The sequence below is a fragment of the Acomys minous genome (genome assembly GCF_964271855.1).
Source record: "Acomys minous genome assembly, chromosome: 5".
NCBI lineage: Eukaryota > Metazoa > Chordata > Mammalia > Rodentia > Muridae > Acomys > Acomys minous.
Window position 1 is genome coordinate 114361399 of NC_140494.1, and position 20499 is coordinate 114381897.

At 44.1% G+C, this 20499-nt stretch overlaps 1 protein-coding gene across 1 annotated transcript in view; it reads left to right on the plus strand.

Moving 5' to 3' along the window:
- CHRNA5 (cholinergic receptor nicotinic alpha 5 subunit) overlaps window positions 1-18441 on the plus strand; it is a 29895-nt gene extending 11454 nt beyond the window's left edge. Inside the window, exons 2-6 of the mRNA XM_084782116.1 lie at window positions 8096-8247; window positions 10916-10960; window positions 13687-13796; window positions 15378-16206; window positions 18271-18441. Of these exons, the coding sequence (XP_084638242.1) occupies window positions 8096-8247; window positions 10916-10960; window positions 13687-13796; window positions 15378-16206; window positions 18271-18432 (1298 nt within the window). The 3' untranslated portion in view covers window positions 18433-18441. The remainder of the gene's footprint in view (window positions 1-8095; window positions 8248-10915; window positions 10961-13686; window positions 13797-15377; window positions 16207-18270) is intronic.
- The last annotated feature ends 2058 nt before the right edge of the window (window positions 18442-20499 follow it).

Here is a 20499-nt window from a genome sequence, read left to right on the forward strand (position 1 = left end):
GGCATGTGGGGATTCAGAAGGTCAGAGGCAGGGCCTGAGGCTGGACGCCGCTAAGCTCTCAAAGGAAGTTTGTGAAATTCATACTGTGTTGGCTGCACTTGAGTTTTGCTCGCTGGCTTGCTTGTTTTTGAGACAAGGTCTCATGTAGCCCAGGTAGATGTCATTTTGATATGTAGCCACTGCTGCTGAGAGTGGCTTTAAGTAGGAAAGCTTCTAAATAAGTCCCTGTCATGTCAACCAGTGTCATTGTCAGGATCCAGTGAAAGTAATTATGAGAGTAGTGACTTCTTGCCCAAATGACATAAGAGTAATGGATGCCTGGGGCTGGAGAGATGGTTTACTGGTTAAAAGAACTTGCTTCTTGGGGTGTGGTAGCACCCCAAACTGTCTCAACTCCCCCCAAAAGTACTTGCTGCTCTTCCAGAGGACCTGAATATGGCGCTCAGCACCCATACCAGGCAGTTAAACCACTTGTAAGTCCAGCTCCAGAGATTCCAGTGCTCTCTCTGGCCTCAGTTGGTTCCCTCACAACATGGCATGTACATGCATACACATGGATTTTTAAAAACAACATGAAAAGACTAATAGAAACCAAGAAAATAAGCATTAGTTCCCCATTCACCCAAGTCCGCTTTCTGTCCCCTTTTCCTTTCCTTGTTGTCTCTTGAAACAAGGTCTCACTGTGACTCTGTAGCCTAGGCTGCCCCTGATCTCACTGGGTAGACAAGGCAGGAGAGATGGCTCATTAGTTAAGAACACTTACACTTGCAGAGGACCTGGGTTCAAGTCCTAGCACCCACATGGTGGCTTACAACCTCCACCCTCCAGTTCCAGGGGATCAGCTCTCTCTTCTGACCTCTGAAGGGACCAGGAACTCACGTGGTACACATGCATCCATGCAGGCAAAATACTCCTACACATAAGAATTTAAATTCTAGCAACAGCAAACCCCTGAGGAATTCCTTGTCTCAGCCCCCTGAGTGCTGGGACCATAGGCGTGTGCCACTATACTTGGTTCTTATCTTCAGCTTTCTGTATTTCCTTAAGTCCTTAGTTGTTCATAACTGGACAATTCTGAAAAAATGCTTTGGAAGCAATGTCTACTATAACTCAGACCAGTCTCGGGTAAGTAGCCAAGAATGACCTTCAACTCCCGATTGTCCTGTCTCCACCTCCTAAGTGCTGGGACCACAGGCGTGTGCCACCACCTTGGCTCTCAGGGAAGAAATTGGCAAGAGACTTTGGAAGGTCACATAGGCTTTGCAGTGTCTTCCACCATTAGATGTTTTAATTTCCCAGTGCTGTAAATGTACTAGCTTAAATATGTATTTATTACCTAAGGCCAAATTAAAATGGCGAACTCTGCATTTATTTGATTTGCTAATGCTTTAACTTTTTTTGAACTCCTTGAGAACTATTGACTGGGCTTAAACTCAGCGCCGCCTAAGGTCATTGTGTTGCTCCTCCTGTTCTGAGAGTCAGGGGAAAGGTGTATAATTGAGCTTTAATAGTAGCAGGTGCAGTGTAACTGTGTCCTGTGATTCTGTGTTAAAAATCAATAGAAAATAGAGTGAAAACAACACCCCTGCACTCATCCATGCTACAAAGGCAATGATTAGTAAGCATACTTTCCTTATTTGTCACATCGAAAGTGCTGAGTTAGTGCGTATTTATTCCCCCACATTAACTCAATGGTTACGCTCCCTGCTTTATCTTGATAGCGCCTAAAATAGCTCTCCTAGGGCTGCAGCGGAATTTTTTTTTTTTTAAAGTATGAGAGTCACTTTTTTTGTTGTTGTTAACTTTAAAAAAGAAACAAGGAGACTTAGAGGGGAGGAGTAACTACTGTAGGAATGCCTTCATTATGGATGGGGAATATAGTGTATCTGTCATTCTTACAAGTCTTTTTAGGTAGGTGATGTATTTCCTCTTAAGCCTTGAAGTTAGGGGGGGCGCTCGGCAGTACCCAGCACAATTTAAAGCAAGCATACCCCTGACTCTGCAGTCCTGCCTCTAAGAGTCAGTCCCTGAATACGGCAGGAAAGATAGACGTACCAGGATATTAGCTATGGCCTTTCCCATAGTGTCGTTTTGGTTTTTGTCTGTTTGCTTTTGTTTTTCGAGACGGGGTTTCTCTGTATAGCTTTGTCGTGGACTCACTTTGTAGACCAAGCTGGCCTTGAACTCACAGTGATCCTCCTGCCTCTGCCTCTGCCTCCCAGGTGCTGGGATTAAAGGCGTGCGCCACCACGCCCGGCCCCCATAGTGTTATTGGAAACAACTCCAAGCGAACAACATAGATGCTTCAAATCTGACCACCGTGAGAGCTTCAAGTATGACATGTGCCTGTAATGCAGACTACTTTGTGCTTATGAAGAAAGGAGAGATAGGTGGGATAGCATAGTTTTGAATGGGAAAAATAAAGCCAAAGGACTTTAAAAGGGAAACATTTTTTTAAAGATTTATTTATTTATTTATTAAGTATATAGTGTTTTGCCTGCATTTACATGAGAATAGGGCACCAGATCTCATTATAGATGGTTGTGAGCCACCATGTGGTTGCTGGGAATTGAACTCAGGACCTCTGGAAGGGCAGCCAGTGCTCTTAACCTCTGAGCCATCTCTCTAGCCCTAAAAGGGAAATATTTGTTCTTCCTTTGTGCATATATGATGTGCATGTGTGTTTGTAGCTAAAATGTGTACATGTCAAACTTATCAATGGTTAACCCTAGAGTCAGAAAGAGGACAGAAGATGATTGTCAGTGAGCTTCTAGGTTTGAATTGTAACAAAGATCGCACCTTATTTTTGTAATCAAAGTATTCAGATGAAAAAACCAATAACAACAAAACCCACCAAATATGGGGCCTAGTGGGGCCTCTGCTTCTGCTTCTTCTTTTTTAAAGGTTTTATTTATTTTATGCGTATGGATGCCCTATCTGCATGTGCACCTGCCTACCTGCCTGCCAGAAGAAGGAGCCAGATTCCAGTATAGATGGATGTGAGCCACCATGTGGTTGCTGAGAATTGAACTCAGGACCTCTGGAAGAGCAGTCAGTGCCCTTATCTGATAAGCCATCTCTCCAGCCCAAGGGCCTCTGCTTCTTACTTGCTACTGTTAAAGCAAGGCTTCTTAGAGAGGGGCCTTTTGGTACCCCTCTCCCATTTGACAATATAGAAAGGCACTTTTGGTTCTTACAAAGAGACAGTATATCTGGTGGGTAGAAACTGAAATATACAGGTCCAAGATAGTTCCCACACAATAAAGACTCACTGGGCTCAAATGTCAGTAATGCCAAGTCAAGAAATCTTATGTTTAGATTAGAAGGTTGCAACAGTATTTCAGCTTGCAGGTTGTGTATTGCACAATGCCAGAAAGCACCATCCTCATTGCGCAGTGCCCTCTGCGTGGCCTTAGAACTGTGACTACAATGCATACAAGCTTGCACCCCAGAAGAGCATGTGCAGTGTGCTTGTGTTCTCTTCTGTGCCTAGTGCAGAGCCTGCTGTGGCCACAGCCATCCAGAATCTGTTGAATGGATACATTGAGGTAGATACCGCCTGGTGTTTCCAAGTTGTAGCAGATGCTAAAGACTTAAGAACTTTTGGGAGAAACTAAACATTACAGTAGATGTTGTCTTACCTTTTGTCTGTAGGTTGGAAAAAGATCAGTAATAGCATGCTGAAGGTGGTGGCTGGCGCACGCCTTTAATCACAGCACTCAAGAGGTAGAGGCAGTCAGATCGGAGTGAGTTCGAGGCCAGCCTGTTCTGCAAAGCAAGTCCAGGACAGCCAAGGCTACACAGAGAGACCATGTCTTGAAAAATCCAAAAAGGAAAAAAAATCAGCAATAGCCATATTTAGTTGCAGAACATGTTGGTGACTTTTTCAATCCCTACTTTTCAATGAGAAAATGATTTCAATGATTATTCTTCATGGGAAAATGCCAGTAGAGGACACTATCAAGCATTCCTAGGAGCAGCTTTTCAAATCCTTAACTGCCTTTTTAATTTATTTTTTTGGTCGATATAGGATCAATAGTGGGAAAGATGTAAATTTTAAGAATGTGCACCAGATGTGGCGGTGCATGCCTTTGATCCCAGCACACGGGAGGCAGAGGCAGACGGATGTCTGTGAGATCGAGGCCAGCCTGGTCTACAAAGCAAGTCCAGGACTACACAGAGAAACCCTGTCTCAAGAGAAAAAAAAAATGCAGAGGAAAAACGTGCTTGTGGCACAAAGCACTCTCAATGTGGCACGATGACAAAGCTTTCTCCAAGTCCCTTGGGGGGTGTTTTTTTGTTTTTTTTTAACCTTTGAGTCAGTGTCTTACTCCGTAACCTAGGCTAGCATCCAATCCTTGTTCTTGCTGACGCTACTTCCTGGGTGCTAGGGTTAAAGGTGTGTTCTACCACACCTTCCTTCAAGCCTCTAGTCGGTAACGCTAGTAAGGATATTATCAGTGTACTAATCACCCATAAATCACATATCCCAGAGAAAACAGGGAGCCAAGTACTGAGGCCGACTAGGAGAAGAACGTAAACCATTGGGTAATTCTCCTGAAGTCTCTGAAAGCACGACAAAAGAAAAGCTAAGCTGAACAGCTCGCATGTGGAAATGCGTATGCCATTGGCACCTCGAAAGGCTTACATTCTGGCTTTACACATTCAGTTTGATTTCTGAATATGAACTGTCTCAAGTTTGAAGAATTGGAATAACAACATTTAAATTTTTCCACAAAACCAGGGATGGTGGCACCTGTATGGCATTGTAGCACCTGGGCAGCTAAGATAGGACTAGCAAGACTTTCCAGTCCAGCACAGGCTACACAGCAGGTTCAAGGTCAGCCTGGGCTATATAAAGACAAAAAGTCAAAACCAAGTGATTTAGTAAAACCACATTTATTTTTAAAGAAATAATCTTGCTCCTTGTAGAGGTGACCTTCATTCGCACTGTATTAAGGAGTGCCTCTGTGTATCCGATTGTCAACTGCTGAACTGGCAGCGAGCTAAATACAGAGTCTGGTATTGTCCTTGCTCTTGAGGACTCTCCTGTTGCAATGCTGTGTAACAATTACTCCCCAATTATCTCTGATTGGTTGATAAAGAAGCTGAAGAGCCTGTGACTGGGCAGGGGAGACAGTAGGCGGGACTTCCACTCCCAGTCTTGGGGTCTCAGGGTGTAGAGAGGAGAAAGAAGTGGGAGAGAAAACACGAGGCCGTGAGGACTGGTCCAATGGAGCAGAAGCAGCCCAGGCAGAACCAATATGGCAAGTAACTCAGGCCCTTAGCCTGGGAAGCTGCCAGACTAGCACAGGTGGCTAGAAAGATCGATGTCTGCCCAGTTATAGAGCCTAAAGCTTTTTAATAGAGCTAATAGGTCTCTGTGTCATTTATTTGGGAGCTAGAGTGGTGAATAGAAAAGCTCCCCCCTCCTCCAAATTATAACGCCCCTTAATTTTACTATGGTAAAGAAGAAAGAACACAGAAGTGCAGAGCTAATGACTTTCATTGGATGCTTGGCATTCCTCCAAGCCTTTGGCCTCTACATGCTACAATTTCTAACCTATATAAAATAGGAATATCTATTGGCAAAATATAATTGTTAATAATGTATGGCAAGAGCTCTCAATCCATTATACTAGACTTTCCCTCCCGTAAGCACCACTTCCCAGGTACAGAGAATTGGAGCTAAGGCCTTCTACCTGCTAGGCATGTGCCACACCCTCAGCCCTTCTCCTGGTTTCTGAGACTTTCAATAAGTTACTCCAGCTGAGTCTAAACTCACTCTGTAGCTTGTCGGTGGCGCAGAAACTGACCTCCTGCCTAGGTTTCTCATTTGGGTGAATCTAGAGGCCTGGGCTACTAGGATTGACACACTGGAACTATTTTTATGTGTATTGTTTGTTTTGTTTTATTCGAGACAGGGCTTCTCTGTGTAGCCTTGGCTGTCCTAGACTTACTTTGTAGACCAGGCTGGCCTCGAACTCACAGCAATCCGCCTGCCTCTGCCTCCCGAGTACTGGGATTAAAGGCATGTGCCTTTTTTTTTTTCTTTTCATTTTTTCATTACAAAACATTAGTAAAAGCCAGGCGTGGTATCGCAGGCCTTTAATCTCAGCACTCAGGAGGCAAAGGCATGCAGATCACTGTGAGTTCAAGGACAGCCTGGTTTACAAAGGGAGTCCAAGACAGCCAAGGCTACCCAGAGAAACCCTGTCTCAAAAAAAAAAAAATTAGTAAACTGAATGTGATGATAAACACCTTTAACTCCAGAATGAGAGAGGCTGAGGCATGAGTTCAAGGCCAGCAAGGGCTACGATGTAAGACTCTGTGTCTAAATAAGTAAATAACATTAATTTTAAAAAGATAACCTCTACTTACATGTTTCAGTGTTGTGCAAATCAAATAAGATTAAATTAATTTCCTTACTATATTGGGTAGTATCTATATAATTTAAATATTTATTTTTTTCTTTATGCTTGCCCAAATACATATCTGTATATGAATACAGTGCCTGCAGAGGCCAGAAGAAGGCATCAGATCCCCCTGGAAATTTGAATTACAGACAGTTGTAAGCCAACCCTGTAGGTACTGGAAATCAAATCCCAGGCCTCTGGAAAAGCAGCCAGTGCTCTTAGCCACTGAGCCATCTCATCTGGTCCATGTCTAAGTAATTAAATTTTTTTGTTTTTGATTTTTGAGGCAGGGTTTCTGAATCAGAGTGTTTCTAATTTGACCATATTGTTTGTATTACAGTTTCATTCTAAAACTCACATTAGGAGGTTGAAGAGATGGTTCATTTGTTAAGAGCACATGCTTCTCTTGGAAAAGACTTGAGTTCGATTCCAGCTCCCCCATCAAGTAGCTTACACTTGCCTTTAATTCCAGGTTCTAGGAGAAACCTGAAACCTCTGACCTCTTTGGGCACCTACATTCATGGGCTCCACACACCCTCTGGATACACTCACGCTTTAAAATAAAAATAAATCTTAAAAATTAGCTGGATGAGCCAGGCATGGTGGTGCACACCTTTAATCCCAGCACTCGAGAAGTAGAGGCAGGCAGATCACTGTGAGTTCCAGGCCAGCCTGGTCTACAAAGCGAGTTCAGGATGGCCAAGATAACATAGAGAAACCCTGTCTCGAAAAACAAAAAAACAAAACAAAACAAAAAATTACCTGGATGGGGCTGGACAGATGGCTCAGAGGTTAAGAGCACTGACTGCTCTTCCAGAGGTTCTGCGTTCAATTCCCAGCAACTACATGGTGGCTCACAACCACCTATAATGAGATCTGGTGCCCTCTTCTGGCCACAGGTGTATTTGCAGGCAGAGCATTGTATACATAATAAATAAATCTTAAAAAAAAAAAAAACAAAAAAAAAAAACCTGGGTGGATACAGTGGTAGATGCCCCTAATCCCAGTACTGGGGAGGTGGAGGCAGGAGGATCAGGAGTTCAAGGCTATACTTGGTTACATAGGGAATTCAAGGCCCACCCTGGCCATCTGGTATCCTGTTTCAAACAAACAAACAAATAAACCAAAACCAACAATAACTTAATTTTTAATTGGATCACTAATAATGTTGATATCTCTCTCTCTCTCTCTCTCTCTCTCTCTCTCTCTCTCTCTCTCTCTCTCTCTCTCTCTCTCTCTCTCCTCCCCCCTCTCTCTCTCTCTCAGAAGAGTTTCTCTGTGTAGCCTTGGCTGTCCTGGACTCACTTTGTAGACCAGACTGGCCTCGAACTCACAGAGATCTGCCTGCCTCTGCCTTCCTGAGTGCTGGGATTACAGGCATGTTACTGCACTAGGCTAATTTTGATTTTCTTTTTTTTCTTTCTTTCTTTCTTTCTTTCTTTCTTTCTTTCTTTCTTTCTTTCTTTGAGACAGGTTTTCTCTGTGTAGCCTTGGCTGTCCTGGACTCGCATTGTAGACCAGGCTGGCCTCGAACTCACAGGGATCCACCTGCCTCTGCCTCCCGAGTGCTGGGATTAAAGGTGTGAGACACCACCGCCCAGATAGTGTTGATTTTCATAAAGTATGGGTATTTGGGGGAGAGCAGCCTGCATACTAATTTCTAAAAATTTGTTATGCAGGGTTGCCTGAATTATCCTCTGCTGCAAAACATGAAGACAGTTTGTTTAAGGATTTGTTTGAAGACTATGAGAAGTGGGTTCGTCCTGTGGAGCACCTGAGGGACAAAATAAAGATCAAGTTTGGCCTTGCGATATCTCAGTTAGTGGATGTGGTAAGTACACATACCTTACACGTTCCACTTTACACCAACTTAGGGAAGGTCAGTATTTCCACAGGCGAGGGTCAGGTACCAGGGGTTACCAAGGTGCCAGAACCAAACCCTTTTCTCAGGACCTTTTCAGGGAACAATGACTAGTTTGCCACAGGCATATTAATGTCGTTGTAAAGTTTAGAAATTGTTTTATCTCATTTGCTAATAATAGGTCTATCCTTTTTGGGGGTTATGTTTCTTGTTTTTTTTTTTCCCTCCCAAGACAGGGTTTCTCTGTGGAGCCCTGGCTAGCCTAGACTCGCTTTGTAGACCAGGCTGGCCTCAAACTTACAGAGATCCGTCTGCCTCTGACTCCAGAGTGCTGGGATTAAAGGTGGTCAACACCATGCCCAACTAATCAATCTATCCTTAATGAAATTTAAATATATTAAAACATTTTGTATTGAAGTTCCCCTTAAATGTATGAAGCATGTGCCAGAAGGTATGAGTTGTAGTCTTACGAGTAGAATTATAGATTCTGAGAACCGGAAATTATCTTGACATTGTTTCAAGATCACACTTCCCTGGGCAGTGGTGGTGCACGCCTTTAATCCCAGCAGTAGGGAGGCAGAGGCCAGCCTGGTCTATAGAGCGAGTTCCAAGACAGCCAGGGCTACACAAAGAAACCCTGTCTTCAAAAAAAAAAGAAAAAGAAAAGAAAAATCACACTTCAAAAACACCAGGGGCTACAGAGAAGGGCCCAAGGGAGCTCTGGCCAGAGGACTCAGGTTTGCTTCCTAGCACCTACATGGTGTTCTCAACCAGTGATAACTCCAGTTTCAGAGGGTCTGGTGCCCTGCTGACCTCCACAGGCACTAGGCACACCCACGCCACATAGACATAATGGCGGCAAAACACTTATACACATAAATTAATTTTTTTTTTCTGGAGAGTTTCTTAGGTGTCATTCATCAGGGATGAATTACTTGATTCTCAGTGTTTACCCTAAGAAAGAAAGTCATACTTTATAAACTAAATTTCTTCTTGTTCTGATAATGCCAGTAATAGCACTAGTGTTATTTTTAATGTAAGTAAACATTTGTTCACACACTAAAAATAGCACTAGTGTGCCTATATGGTATGATTACAGAAGCAGTGCATGATTTTGTAGAGAATTTTTAAAGTGTAAAAAGCCTTTTATTGTACACAATTCAATAAAAAGTGGTTCTTATTCCTCCACCCGTCAGCGACTAAAGCTGACAATTGACCGCTGAGGTAGGAGCTGGGGCTGCCTCCCCAGTGCTGGGTTATAGGTGTGGGCCACCCGTCTCGCCACCACACCCGCCTGTCCAGTCATCTTATAATGATATGTTTGTACACAAATGTCTGGATTGCTCCTTCCTTTTAGAAGGGCAGGCTGGGGCTGGAGAGATGGCTCAGAGGTTAAGAGCACTGGCTGCTCTTCCAGAGGTCCTGAGTTCAATTCCCAGCACCCACATGGCGGCTCACAACTGTCTGTAACTCCAGTTCCAGCAGATCAAACATATCCCACATACAGATATACACACAGACAAAATACCAGTGCACATAAAAGAAAAATATAAGAATAAATCATTTTAAAAAAAAAAAGGCAGGCTGAGTACAGTAGCACACGTCTTCCTACCCACCCCCACCTTTTTTTTTTTTTTTTTTTGATTTTTCGAGACAAGGTTTCTCTGTATAGCTTTGGCTGTCCTGGACTCACTCTGTAGACCAGGGGGGCCTTGAACTCACAGCCATCCGCCTGCCTCTGCCTCCTAAGTGCTGGGATTAAAGGTGTGCGCCACCACCACCTGGCTTCTTCTTCCCACCCTTTTAGAGCTAAGTGAATAATATTGTATCCATATCTTTGATTCTCTCTTAACTTTGAGGAAATGTAGCAGTTGAGATCATGAAAGCTAAACATAGACTCTCCAGTGGCGAGCTTTACGGTAGCTTACTGAACTACGGATGCTTAGAGAGATAATAGATCATCTTACCTGCTAGAGAACCAGGCTAGCTGGGCGCGGCGGCGCACGCCTTTAATCCCAGCACTCGGGCAAGGAGAAACCCTGTCTCGAAAAAACCAAAAAACCAAAAAAAAAAAAAGAGAGAGAGAACCAGGCTAATTAGCAGACGGCTCACTTTATATCGAGGGGGCGTTTGTGTTGAAATGTACGGATTCTTTTTTTTTTTTTTTAAAGCTTAAGGACCACATTGTTAAAGTTTGGGAGGGAGGGGACAGAGACGGGGAAGGAGGGAGGGATAGAGGGAGGGAGGAAGGGCGAGAGAGAGACACAGAGATAGAGACAGACAGACAGACACTCAGCAGGCAAGCTGTAAATCTCAGTAGGTTCGGGAAGGAGCCATGCCTTTTGAGTTAGGGTCAGCAGTGGAGGTCTGCAAGCAAGCAGCCACAGAAAGTGGGTAGAGTCTTCAGAAAAACAGTGAGAAAGCCAGTGTCCAGGAAGGTATACTTGGGGTTTTGGTTGATATTCAAAGAAGAAATAGAAAGGGAACAGGGAGATTACACTTTTCTGAGTTAGAACTCAGAAAACTGGACAAGTTTAGCAGTGAAGGCCTAACAGCGACTGCCACAAATGGACAAACTCTCAAAGAATTATTGCTTACGTAACGGAAATAAGTAATCTTGCTTTTATTTTTTTAATAGGATGAGAAAAACCAACTAATGACAACAAACGTCTGGTTGAAACAGGTGTGTATAACATTCAGTCAGGCAGTCAGCTTGCAGCTGGCACCACTCCTTATTATAGGCGCAAAGGAGCATGGGTGTGTGGGGTGTGTGGGGCGTGTGGGGCGCGTGGGGCGCGTGGGGCGTGTGGGGCGTGTGGGGCGTGTGGGGTGTATGGGGCATGTGGACCGTCAGGTGCACAAAGATGAGAGTAGATGGAGTCGTTGTATTCATTATGCGTGTGCGTACGTGTGTATTTGTTTTGAACCAGGGTCTTGTCAGGTATCCATGGCTGACCTTAAATTCTCCAGTCTTCCATCTTCATCCTCCCAAGCTCCAGGGTCACAGGTGTATGCCACTAGGCCTCTCTGCAGCCTGAGAGAGGGAGGGTCACATGGGTAAGAGGATGGAGGGAGTGTTGGAGACTGTTCTTTGTAAGCAAAACCAAACAAAAGCAAAACACCCAAACAAACCACTAAAAATGTGAGTGAAAAGGCAACATTTGTACGAAGTCTCAGGAGGGATGAGGCAAGCCTTACGAGCCTCTGGGGGACAAGAGTGTTCTAGGAAGAGGGACCAGCAAGTAAAAGGCCTGGAGGCTGGGTTACATCTAGTGAGGAAACCAGTGTGACTGGAGGGTTGTGAGCCATAGCAGGGGTGGGGGTGGACACGGGGAGGGGTGTGGACAGGGGGAGGGGTGTGGACAGGGGGAGGGGTGGACAGGGGGAGGGGGGTGGACAGGGGGAGGGGGGTGGACGGGGGAGGGGGGTGGACAGGGGGAGGGGGGTGGACAGGGGGAGGGGGGTGGACAGGGGGAGGGGGGTGGACAGGGGGAGGGGGGTGGACAGGGGGAGGGGGGTGGACAGGGGGAGGGGGGTGGACAGGGGGAGGGGGGTGGACAGGGGGAGGGGGGTGGACAGGGGGAGGGGTGTGGACAGGGGGAGGGGTGTGGACAGGGGGAGGGGTGTGGACATGGGGTCGCAGGAGCGATGAAAAGCCAGTAGACTTAGCAGCTTATAGGGCACTGCAAGGATTTGGACTTTTAGTTGTTATTTTTTAAAAGGAGTTAAAAAATTTGTGTATGGGGGCTGGAGAGATGGCTCAGAGGTTAAGAGCATTGACTGCTCTTCCAGAGGACCTGAGTTCAATTCCCAGCAACCACATGGTGGCTCACAACCATCTGTACTGGGACCTACTACCCTCGTCTGGCCTGCAAGCATACATGGCGGGGTACTGCATACATAATAAATAAGTAAATATTTTTAAAAATTTGTGTATGAATGTTTAGTCAGCATGCATGTAAGTGCACATGTACATGACATGCTCAAGGAGGCCAGAAGAGGGCGTTGCATCCTCTGGAACTGGCATTACAGAGGGTTGTAAGCAGCCATATGGATGCTGGGAACTGGACCCACTATTCTCCGAGAGCAGCAAGTGCTCTTAATCACTGAGCTATCTGCCTAGCCCCAGGATCTTGGCTTTTAATTTGAGTGCAACAGAGAAGGATAAGAATGCAACTAGTTAATTATTTTATTATAATTATTGACATGCTAACTGTACCTTTTATTGGGATTCACTGTGATCTTTTCATACGTGCATACACCATGCATTAACCGTGTCCATCTGTCCTTCCTTTGTCATCCTCCTCCTCCAGCATGCTTCCCATCCCATAGCCATCCCTTTATAATAAGTTTTTTAAAGAATTTATTTATTTATTATGTATACAGTGTTCTGCCTGCATATAACGCCTGCAGGCCAGAAAAGGCATCAGATCTCATTAAAGATGATTGTGAGCCACCATGTGGTTGCTGGGAATTGAACTCAGGACCCTTGGAAGAACAGCCAGCGCTCTTAACCTCTGAGCCATCTCTCCAGCCCCCGTGAAGGACTTTTTAATTCTGGGCCACCATACGTATGCCTCCCGCTGCTATTGAGTGTTTCTTATTGCTTCTTATTGCCTATTCTTTCTCTGTCTCTCTCTGATTATTTGTAGCTACCACCGGTTCCCTGATCCCAAACTTAGAGAAGGCAGGTTGATGTCTGTCTGTTTGCTGTGCTAGAGATTGAGCCTAGGACCTGGAGGATGCCTGTCGGGTCTGCTGCTGAGCTGCATCTCCAGTTCATTCCTTAGCTTGCTCGGGTCACAGAGCTTTTCCTGCCGGGCGCTGGACAAAGTGCTCAACTATACGGGGGTGTGTAATAAACCTAACTCCCCTGCCAATAAACCTAGGCACAGTACAGCTGGGCAGGAAAATCAGTCCCATGTCTCTGAGGTCAGTTTTTGTCAGCTGGTGGGAGAGCCAAGGAACTGTGTAGAAAACCATGGATACTGGGGCTGGAGAGATGGCTCAGCGGTTAAGAGCACTGACTGCTCTTCCAGAGGTCCTGAGTTCAATTCCCAGCAACCACATGGTGGCTCACAACCATCTATAATGTGATCTGGTGCCCTCTTCTGGCCTTCAGGGGTACAAGAAGGCAGAGCAATGTATACATAATAAACAAATAAATATTAAAAAAAAAAAAAAAAAGAAAGAAAACCATGGATACATCAACATGGGCCCTCGGCTGTGCCTCCTCAGGACCACGGCTAGAGGTGTGGCACAGCGGGGCAGGCCGTTATCAGTTGAGAAGGGTTTCTGAATTAGGAGCAGGAAGGATTCACGCCTACAGCTTCCGGGTATGACAAAGTATAGTTTAAACTTGTCCTATTACTTATGGATTGAAATGGAAGTGAATTTCTCCTTTTAAAGGAATGGATAGATGTAAAATTAAGATGGAGCCCTGATCACTATGGTGGAATAAAAGTTATACGTGTCCCTTCCGACTCGCTATGGATCCCAGACATCGTTTTGTTTGACAAGTAAGTTATATTCTAAGTATTACTTTATATTTCCAAAAGAAAACGTGTATTGCTGCTAGGCACTAGTAGTTTTTTCCCCCTCTCATCTGCAAACTTTTTAGCTGTGATATCAAATGAGTTGAATTCATGCCTGTTTCTTTCATGGGTGTGTGGGGCCTTTGCCTTTTTTGGTGTGTTATTTCTTTTTTAATCATAGAAGTTGTTATCTGATTTCTGAAATGAGGAAAAAAAGACTTGGCAAACATGGAAAGGAGTAAGGAAAAGTGGGGCGAGGGAATGGTTGCGATTAGCTTACACGCACGGTAGACTCCTGTATGCGTGGCAGTGTGCTCCCAGCAATCTTAACCTCCATGGGCTTAAGGCGGTTGCCCTGTGGCCACAGAGCTCTCATATGGTAGAGTAAGGTTTCACCCCAAGACATTGTGGCATCCCCAGGTACCCCCTTATTCAAGTCAGACTTCCAGGTTTGGGGAGGGGGATTTGTTTTTTAGTTCAAGTTACAGTTTATATCCCACATAGACTTCCAATGTTATGTAAATTACTTATGTTCTAATATTATGTAAATTGTCACGACAGCACAATCTACTTTCCCATGGTGAGGAGTTTGGGATTAACTTTTAGCCTATGTACGGGCAGCCTACCTTGGTGTGTTTTGAATATGATTGTCAGTTACCAGCTGTGTCCCCTCAACACTGCCCCTCCCTCCCAGGCCCATCTCAGAGTAAATGTGCGAGTTTGCATTTACCCTACAGCACCCTGGCTTATTTGCACAAAGGCTTTTTAGAGCAAATGTTATGCGAAAATGATCTTTTGAAACCTTTTACTTCCGTGTTCCTCAATATGGGAGGATGGAGAAGGTAACACAAGCACAAGGCAGCTTCCTGCACATCCTCACTCTCATATCTGAAAGCACTCTGCCCTATTTGCACAAAGGCTTTGACATGAGGACAGAGAGAACACTGTGCAAAAATAACCCTTTAAAACCTTTAACTTCCGTATCAGTGGGAAAGGAACAAAGCTTTTTAAAAGGCAGTAGTACCATGAGGCACCTCCCTGCACATTGGCTGCTCTGTATTGAAAACATTTTTGGTGACATTACACAGTACTGTGCCAAAAGTACATGCGCCTCCTGTGAAGGAATCAGGTGCTGGGTCTCCAGCCTGCAGCCACTCCTCTCCAACACAGGGAGGCCCAGGCGTGCCCCGCCCGGTGCAAATACTCTTCTCCTCTTAGAGTAGAGATCACCTGTTATTTTGATGGAGGAGGAAGTTTAGGAATGTGGATTCAGGCTCTGCTTCCCTGCATGCCCATTAGATACACAGCCTGATTCTATTTCTACGTAAAGTGAAGTCCATTCAACATTTTGAGAAACATGGATTTGCCCATCTCACAGGGCAAGGGAAGAACGGGTTCAGTTCCAGCAGAATCATTACGTGTCAGGAAGATGTGCAGAGACCATGGTCCCCCTGGGTGGAGCAGGCATTCGGGCAGATAGTCATTTCAGCCTTACTTTCTTTTACGTTAAGCTTACGCGTGCCTGGGTTGTTTAGTTTTGGCACCGTTGTTGTATGTTTCTTTTAGTGCAGACGGGCGTTTTGAAGGGGCCAGTACGAAAGCAGTGGTCAGGTACAATGGCACGGTCACCTGGACACAGCCAGCGAACTACAAAAGTTCTTGTACTATAGATGTTACATTTTTCCCATTTGACCTCCAAAACTGTTCCATGAAATTTGGCTCTTGGACGTATGATGGATCCCAGGTTGATATCGTCCTGGAGGACCAAGATGTGGACAGAACAGATTTTTTCGACAATGGGGAATGGGAAATCGTGAGCGCAGCGGGGAGCAAAGGAAACAGGACGGACAGCTGCTGCTGGTACCCTTACGTCACGTACTCCTTTGTGATCAAGCGGCTGCCTCTCTTTTACACCTTATTTCTCATCATACCCTGCATCGGGCTCTCATTTCTGACTGTGGTGGTCTTCTACCTCCCCTCAAACGAAGGGGAGAAGATCAGCCTGTGCACCTCAGTGCTCGTCTCTCTCACCGTCTTCCTTCTGGTCATCGAAGAGATCATACCCTCGTCTTCCAAAGTCATACCTCTGATCGGAGAATACTTGGTGTTCACCATGATTTTCGTGACGCTGTCCATTATGGTGACTGTCTTTGCCATCAACATCCACCACCGCTCTTCCTCAACACACAATGCTATGGCGCCTTGGGTCCGGAAGATATTTCTCCACAAGCTTCCCAAGCTGCTCTGCATGAGAAGTCACGCAGACAGGTACTTGGCTCAGAGAGAGGAAACTGAGAACGGGAGTGGACCTAAATCGAGGAACACTTTGGAGGCCGCGCTCGACTGTATCCGCTACATCACGAGGCACGTCGTCAAGGAGAATGATGTCCGCGAGGTCTGTGGCGAGTATTGAATTTGTTTCCATAAGAACCCATGCAAGCCGGGGCGTCTACGCAAACCCCACCTTTCCATTTCCGCAGAGCAGCTTGCATGACTCTGAGGAAAATTTAACAGTATTTATTTGAAGGGATATTAATATTTCCAGGGTTTTTTGGCTCTGGAATAATTTACTGGTTTAGGTTTATCTTCCGTAACTTTGTTTCTGAATTTTGACATTATAATGTGTCAAAAGTTTGGGTTTTAAAATTTTTTTTAAAGATGAGCCTAATATAGGCCTTGAAAGTATAACCAAGATACTTTTTTTTTTCCAAGATACTTTTCTAGGAAAACATCTTTTTGTGCCTTCTTTTTTTTTTTTTTAAAGATTTATTTATTATGTATACAGATCTCATTATAGATGGCTGTGAGGCAACATGTGGTTGCTGGGATTTGAACTCATGACCTTTGGAAAAGCAGTCAGTGCTTCTAACCTCTGAGCCATCTCTCAAGCCCTTTTTGTGCCTTCTTTACAAAGCAATATTAGTGAAACTGAAAAGAGTAAGGTTCATGCCTATAATCCTGCCATTCAGGAGCTGAGGCAGGAGGATTGATAGTTAGAGTCTATCTTGGGCTACTTAGCAAGGTCAAGGTCATCACACTGCGTAGGGAGACTATGTCTTGTAAATGCAAAAGGAAATAAATAGCCATAAGAATAAAGAAAAGGGGTAAAATGTTCTCCTGTGTTTTGTTTATACCTGAAGGTTTTCATATGAAGTGGCAATAGTACCTAATGTGCTTAAAGCCTTACACAAAAAGTAAGTTTAGATTGGCTTGCTAAGGTTAACTGATAGTTGAAATGCAAAAATTGGGCATGTGTTTTACCAATTTATAGTATTGAACTGTTTTTTTTTTCAAAATTCAAATTTTCAGTTGTCAGTATGTTTCATTTTTATTATATATCTTTAAAGTTATAAATATTAATATTTTATAACTGAATTTACATTTAATGATCCCATTAAGATTATTTAAATTCTAATTTTTAATTAATATTTTACATAATCCTCCTTTTTCCTGCCTTTCCTCCCTTTCTTTACTCTTTTCTTCCTCCTTCCTTTCTTTTCCCTTCCTCCCCTTCTTCCTGGTTTTTTGTTTTTGTTTTTGTTTTTGAGACAGTCACTTTGTAGCCTTGGCTAGCCTGGAACTTGATATGTAGACCAGGCTGACTTCAAACTCACAGAAATTCTCCTTTAGGGATTAAAAACACGCACCACTATGCCAACCGTACCCTGCCCCTCCCCCACCCCCACCATGCATACACACGTTTTAAAAAGATAATGTTTTACTGTATAGCTCAGGCTAGTCTGGAACTCCTAATCAGTGTACTTCAGCTCCTTGATGCTAGATTATAGCAAACACCACTGTGTCCAGGTTATTTGCATCCCTACTGTTGTTGTTTTGAAGTGCTGGCCTTGAACGTCTGTCCGGTCCTCCTGCTTCAGTCTTCCAGGTGGCTACGTGCATGCACCACTGTGCTCAGTTCACTTCTAACAGACTAATGTTTGTTGACTGTAGTATTCTGTGGTAGTGTAGTTAAATTATCATAAGGGTTTAAGCTATTAATGAAATCTTTAAAACGTAAAGATGTTTGTTAGCTAATGATTTAGAATTTAATGAATTTAAATTCTAAATTTAATTTTAGGGTGGAATTTAATAAATTATACTAGTCAGTCTTAGAGACCTGGGCACAGGGTCATTTACACTTTGGAGGCAGCAAATGATTATCTCTCTGATAATGTTTACCTTATCATGTGGATACAGCTGCTAGTGGTGGCCCAGGCTTTTAATCCCAGCAGAGGCAGGTGGATTTCTGTGTTCAAGGCCAGCCTGGTTCTTAGAGTGAGTTCCAGAACAGCTAAGGCTACACAGAAAAACCCTGTTGCAACCCTCCCTCCTCCTCCAAGTATACAGCTTTGATATATGTGTTTAATTTTTTTTAACAGGTTGTTAAACCCTGTTGCAACCCTCCCTCCTTCTCCAAATATACAGCTTTGATATATGTGTTTAATTTTTTTTTTAACAGGTTGTTGAAGATTGGAAATTCATAGCCCAAGTTCTTGATCGGATGTTTCTGTGGACTTTTCTTCTGGTCTCAATCATTGGGACTCTAGGGCTTTTTGTTCCTGTTATTTATAAATGGGCCAATATAATAGTCCCAGTTCACATTGGAAATACAATTAAGTGAAATCAAGAATTTACACTGTGAACTGAGTTAGCAGTCATGCATCTCTTAGGGCATGCATACAAGTATGAAAATGTGACATTATTTACCCCGTAACAGATTAGTAGCTTCTAACCTTGACTCACTGTCACCCACTAGAGCTGAAGTAATGAGACAAGTAGCAACAGGGCAGTCCTCCCGCGCTGGCGAAGCCTGACAAACCCTGCTAACTTACAACCAGGGATGAAGTTCATCCTGGGAGTGCTGGAAAATGCAACTACATTGGAAAACCGCTTAAAAGTTTTTCCAAATTTAGTAAAAGCATGTATTTGTGTGGTTTTTACATTTTAGAATAGGTCTTGTTAAATTGCCCAAAGCCTCCTAAGTAGCTGGGACTACAGGTGTGCTCCGCCATGCCCGGCTGATATATGCACTTTAAAATTCCCTCTGTCCTGTGTTCACTGATGTGTAATGCATCCTACTTCTATATGAAGTAGGCCAATTACCTGGTTTAATCATAACTTAACGTCAGTTAATGTTCTTTTGCCACAGAGAGGCACTGTGACCAGTAACTCTTACAAAGGAAAACATCTAATTGGTGCTGGTTCACAGCTTCACAGGTGTAGTTCCTTGTCATTGTAGCTGGGTGTATGGCAGCACACAGGCAGACAGGGTGCTAGGGAAGGAGCTACCTCTAGATGTCAGGCAGCAGGAAGAGAGAGTGAGCCACTGGACCTGACTTGAGTTTCTGAAACCTCCAAGCCCCCCTGCCCCCCCCACCCCAGTGACACACTTCCTCCAAGAAGGCCACACCTCCTCATAGTAACCACTCCCTGGTGAGCAAGCATTCAAATCTACAAGTCTATGAGAGCCGTTCTAATCCGAACCACCATACTTAATATGATGTTCCTCTCCTCTTCCTCCCCCTCTCCTCCTCCTCTCCTTCCTCCTCTCCTTCCTCCTCCTCCTCTTGCTCCACTTTCTTCTTCTGAAGCAGGCTTTCTCTGTGTAGTCTTGGCTGCCCTATACTTGCTTTGTAGACCAGGCTGGCCGCTGATTTACAGAGATCTGCCTGCCTCTGCCTCACAAGTGCTGGATTTAAAGGCATGTGTCACCATCGCCCGGCTTACCAACATTTTTAATAAGCAAAAAATGGTGACTAGTAACTCCTGAAGTCCACTTTATTCTTTATATATTTATATGGAATGGCATTTGTGTTAACTGACTTCATAGCTTACCTTCCACTGTAAACATACAACAGGTAACTCCTGCAGGCACACAGTGGCATATTATTATATTTTTGGTTGTGAGCCCAGCCTTTAACAGCTGAGCCATCTCTCCAGCCCTATGGTGGCATATTCTTTGTGGTGACTTCAGTGCTGTCATCCACATTCTCTAGGTAATAGAGCTATTTATGTACACTATTTATCCTTGATCCTAGTATAACATGCTCTAGTTGCACAGATCCCATCTCTCAAAATGGGATGCCCTGGCTCTGTCTTGATAATTCTGTAGGAAAACCATCTTCCGTTTAAAGGTGTATGCTGAGCAGGATATGGGATCTCACACTTGTATGTCTACTTTCAGGAGGCAGAGGCAGGGGAATGACTGTGAGTTCTAGGGCAGCCTGGGTTACGGTATGAGACCCTGTCTCAAAAGCCAAACAAGGGCTGGAGAGATGGCTCAGTGGTTAAGAGCACTGTCTGCTCTTCCAAAGGACCGAGGTTCAATTCCCAGCGCCCACATGGCAGTTCACAACTGTCTGTAACTCCAGTTCCAAGAGATCTGACATCCTCATTCATACCAATGCACATAAACTAAAACTAAATAAATTATTTCTTTAAAAAAAAAGCCAAACAAACAGAAATTGTCCTGAGTTAATGAAGCATTGTCACATCTTATAGTGGTTCAATTACAATTGTCAACCTTAGAGCTAAATGTTTTGGGTATAGTCCAGCTCTAGCCTATTACTAGGAATAGCATCATCAGTACAGTGTAATATATCATGGGTAAAGCAGTTAAACTGCATCCCAAGTGCTCCGACTCACCTTACTTTGATTTAGAACTCTTAGCTGTTGAGTTAACAAAATC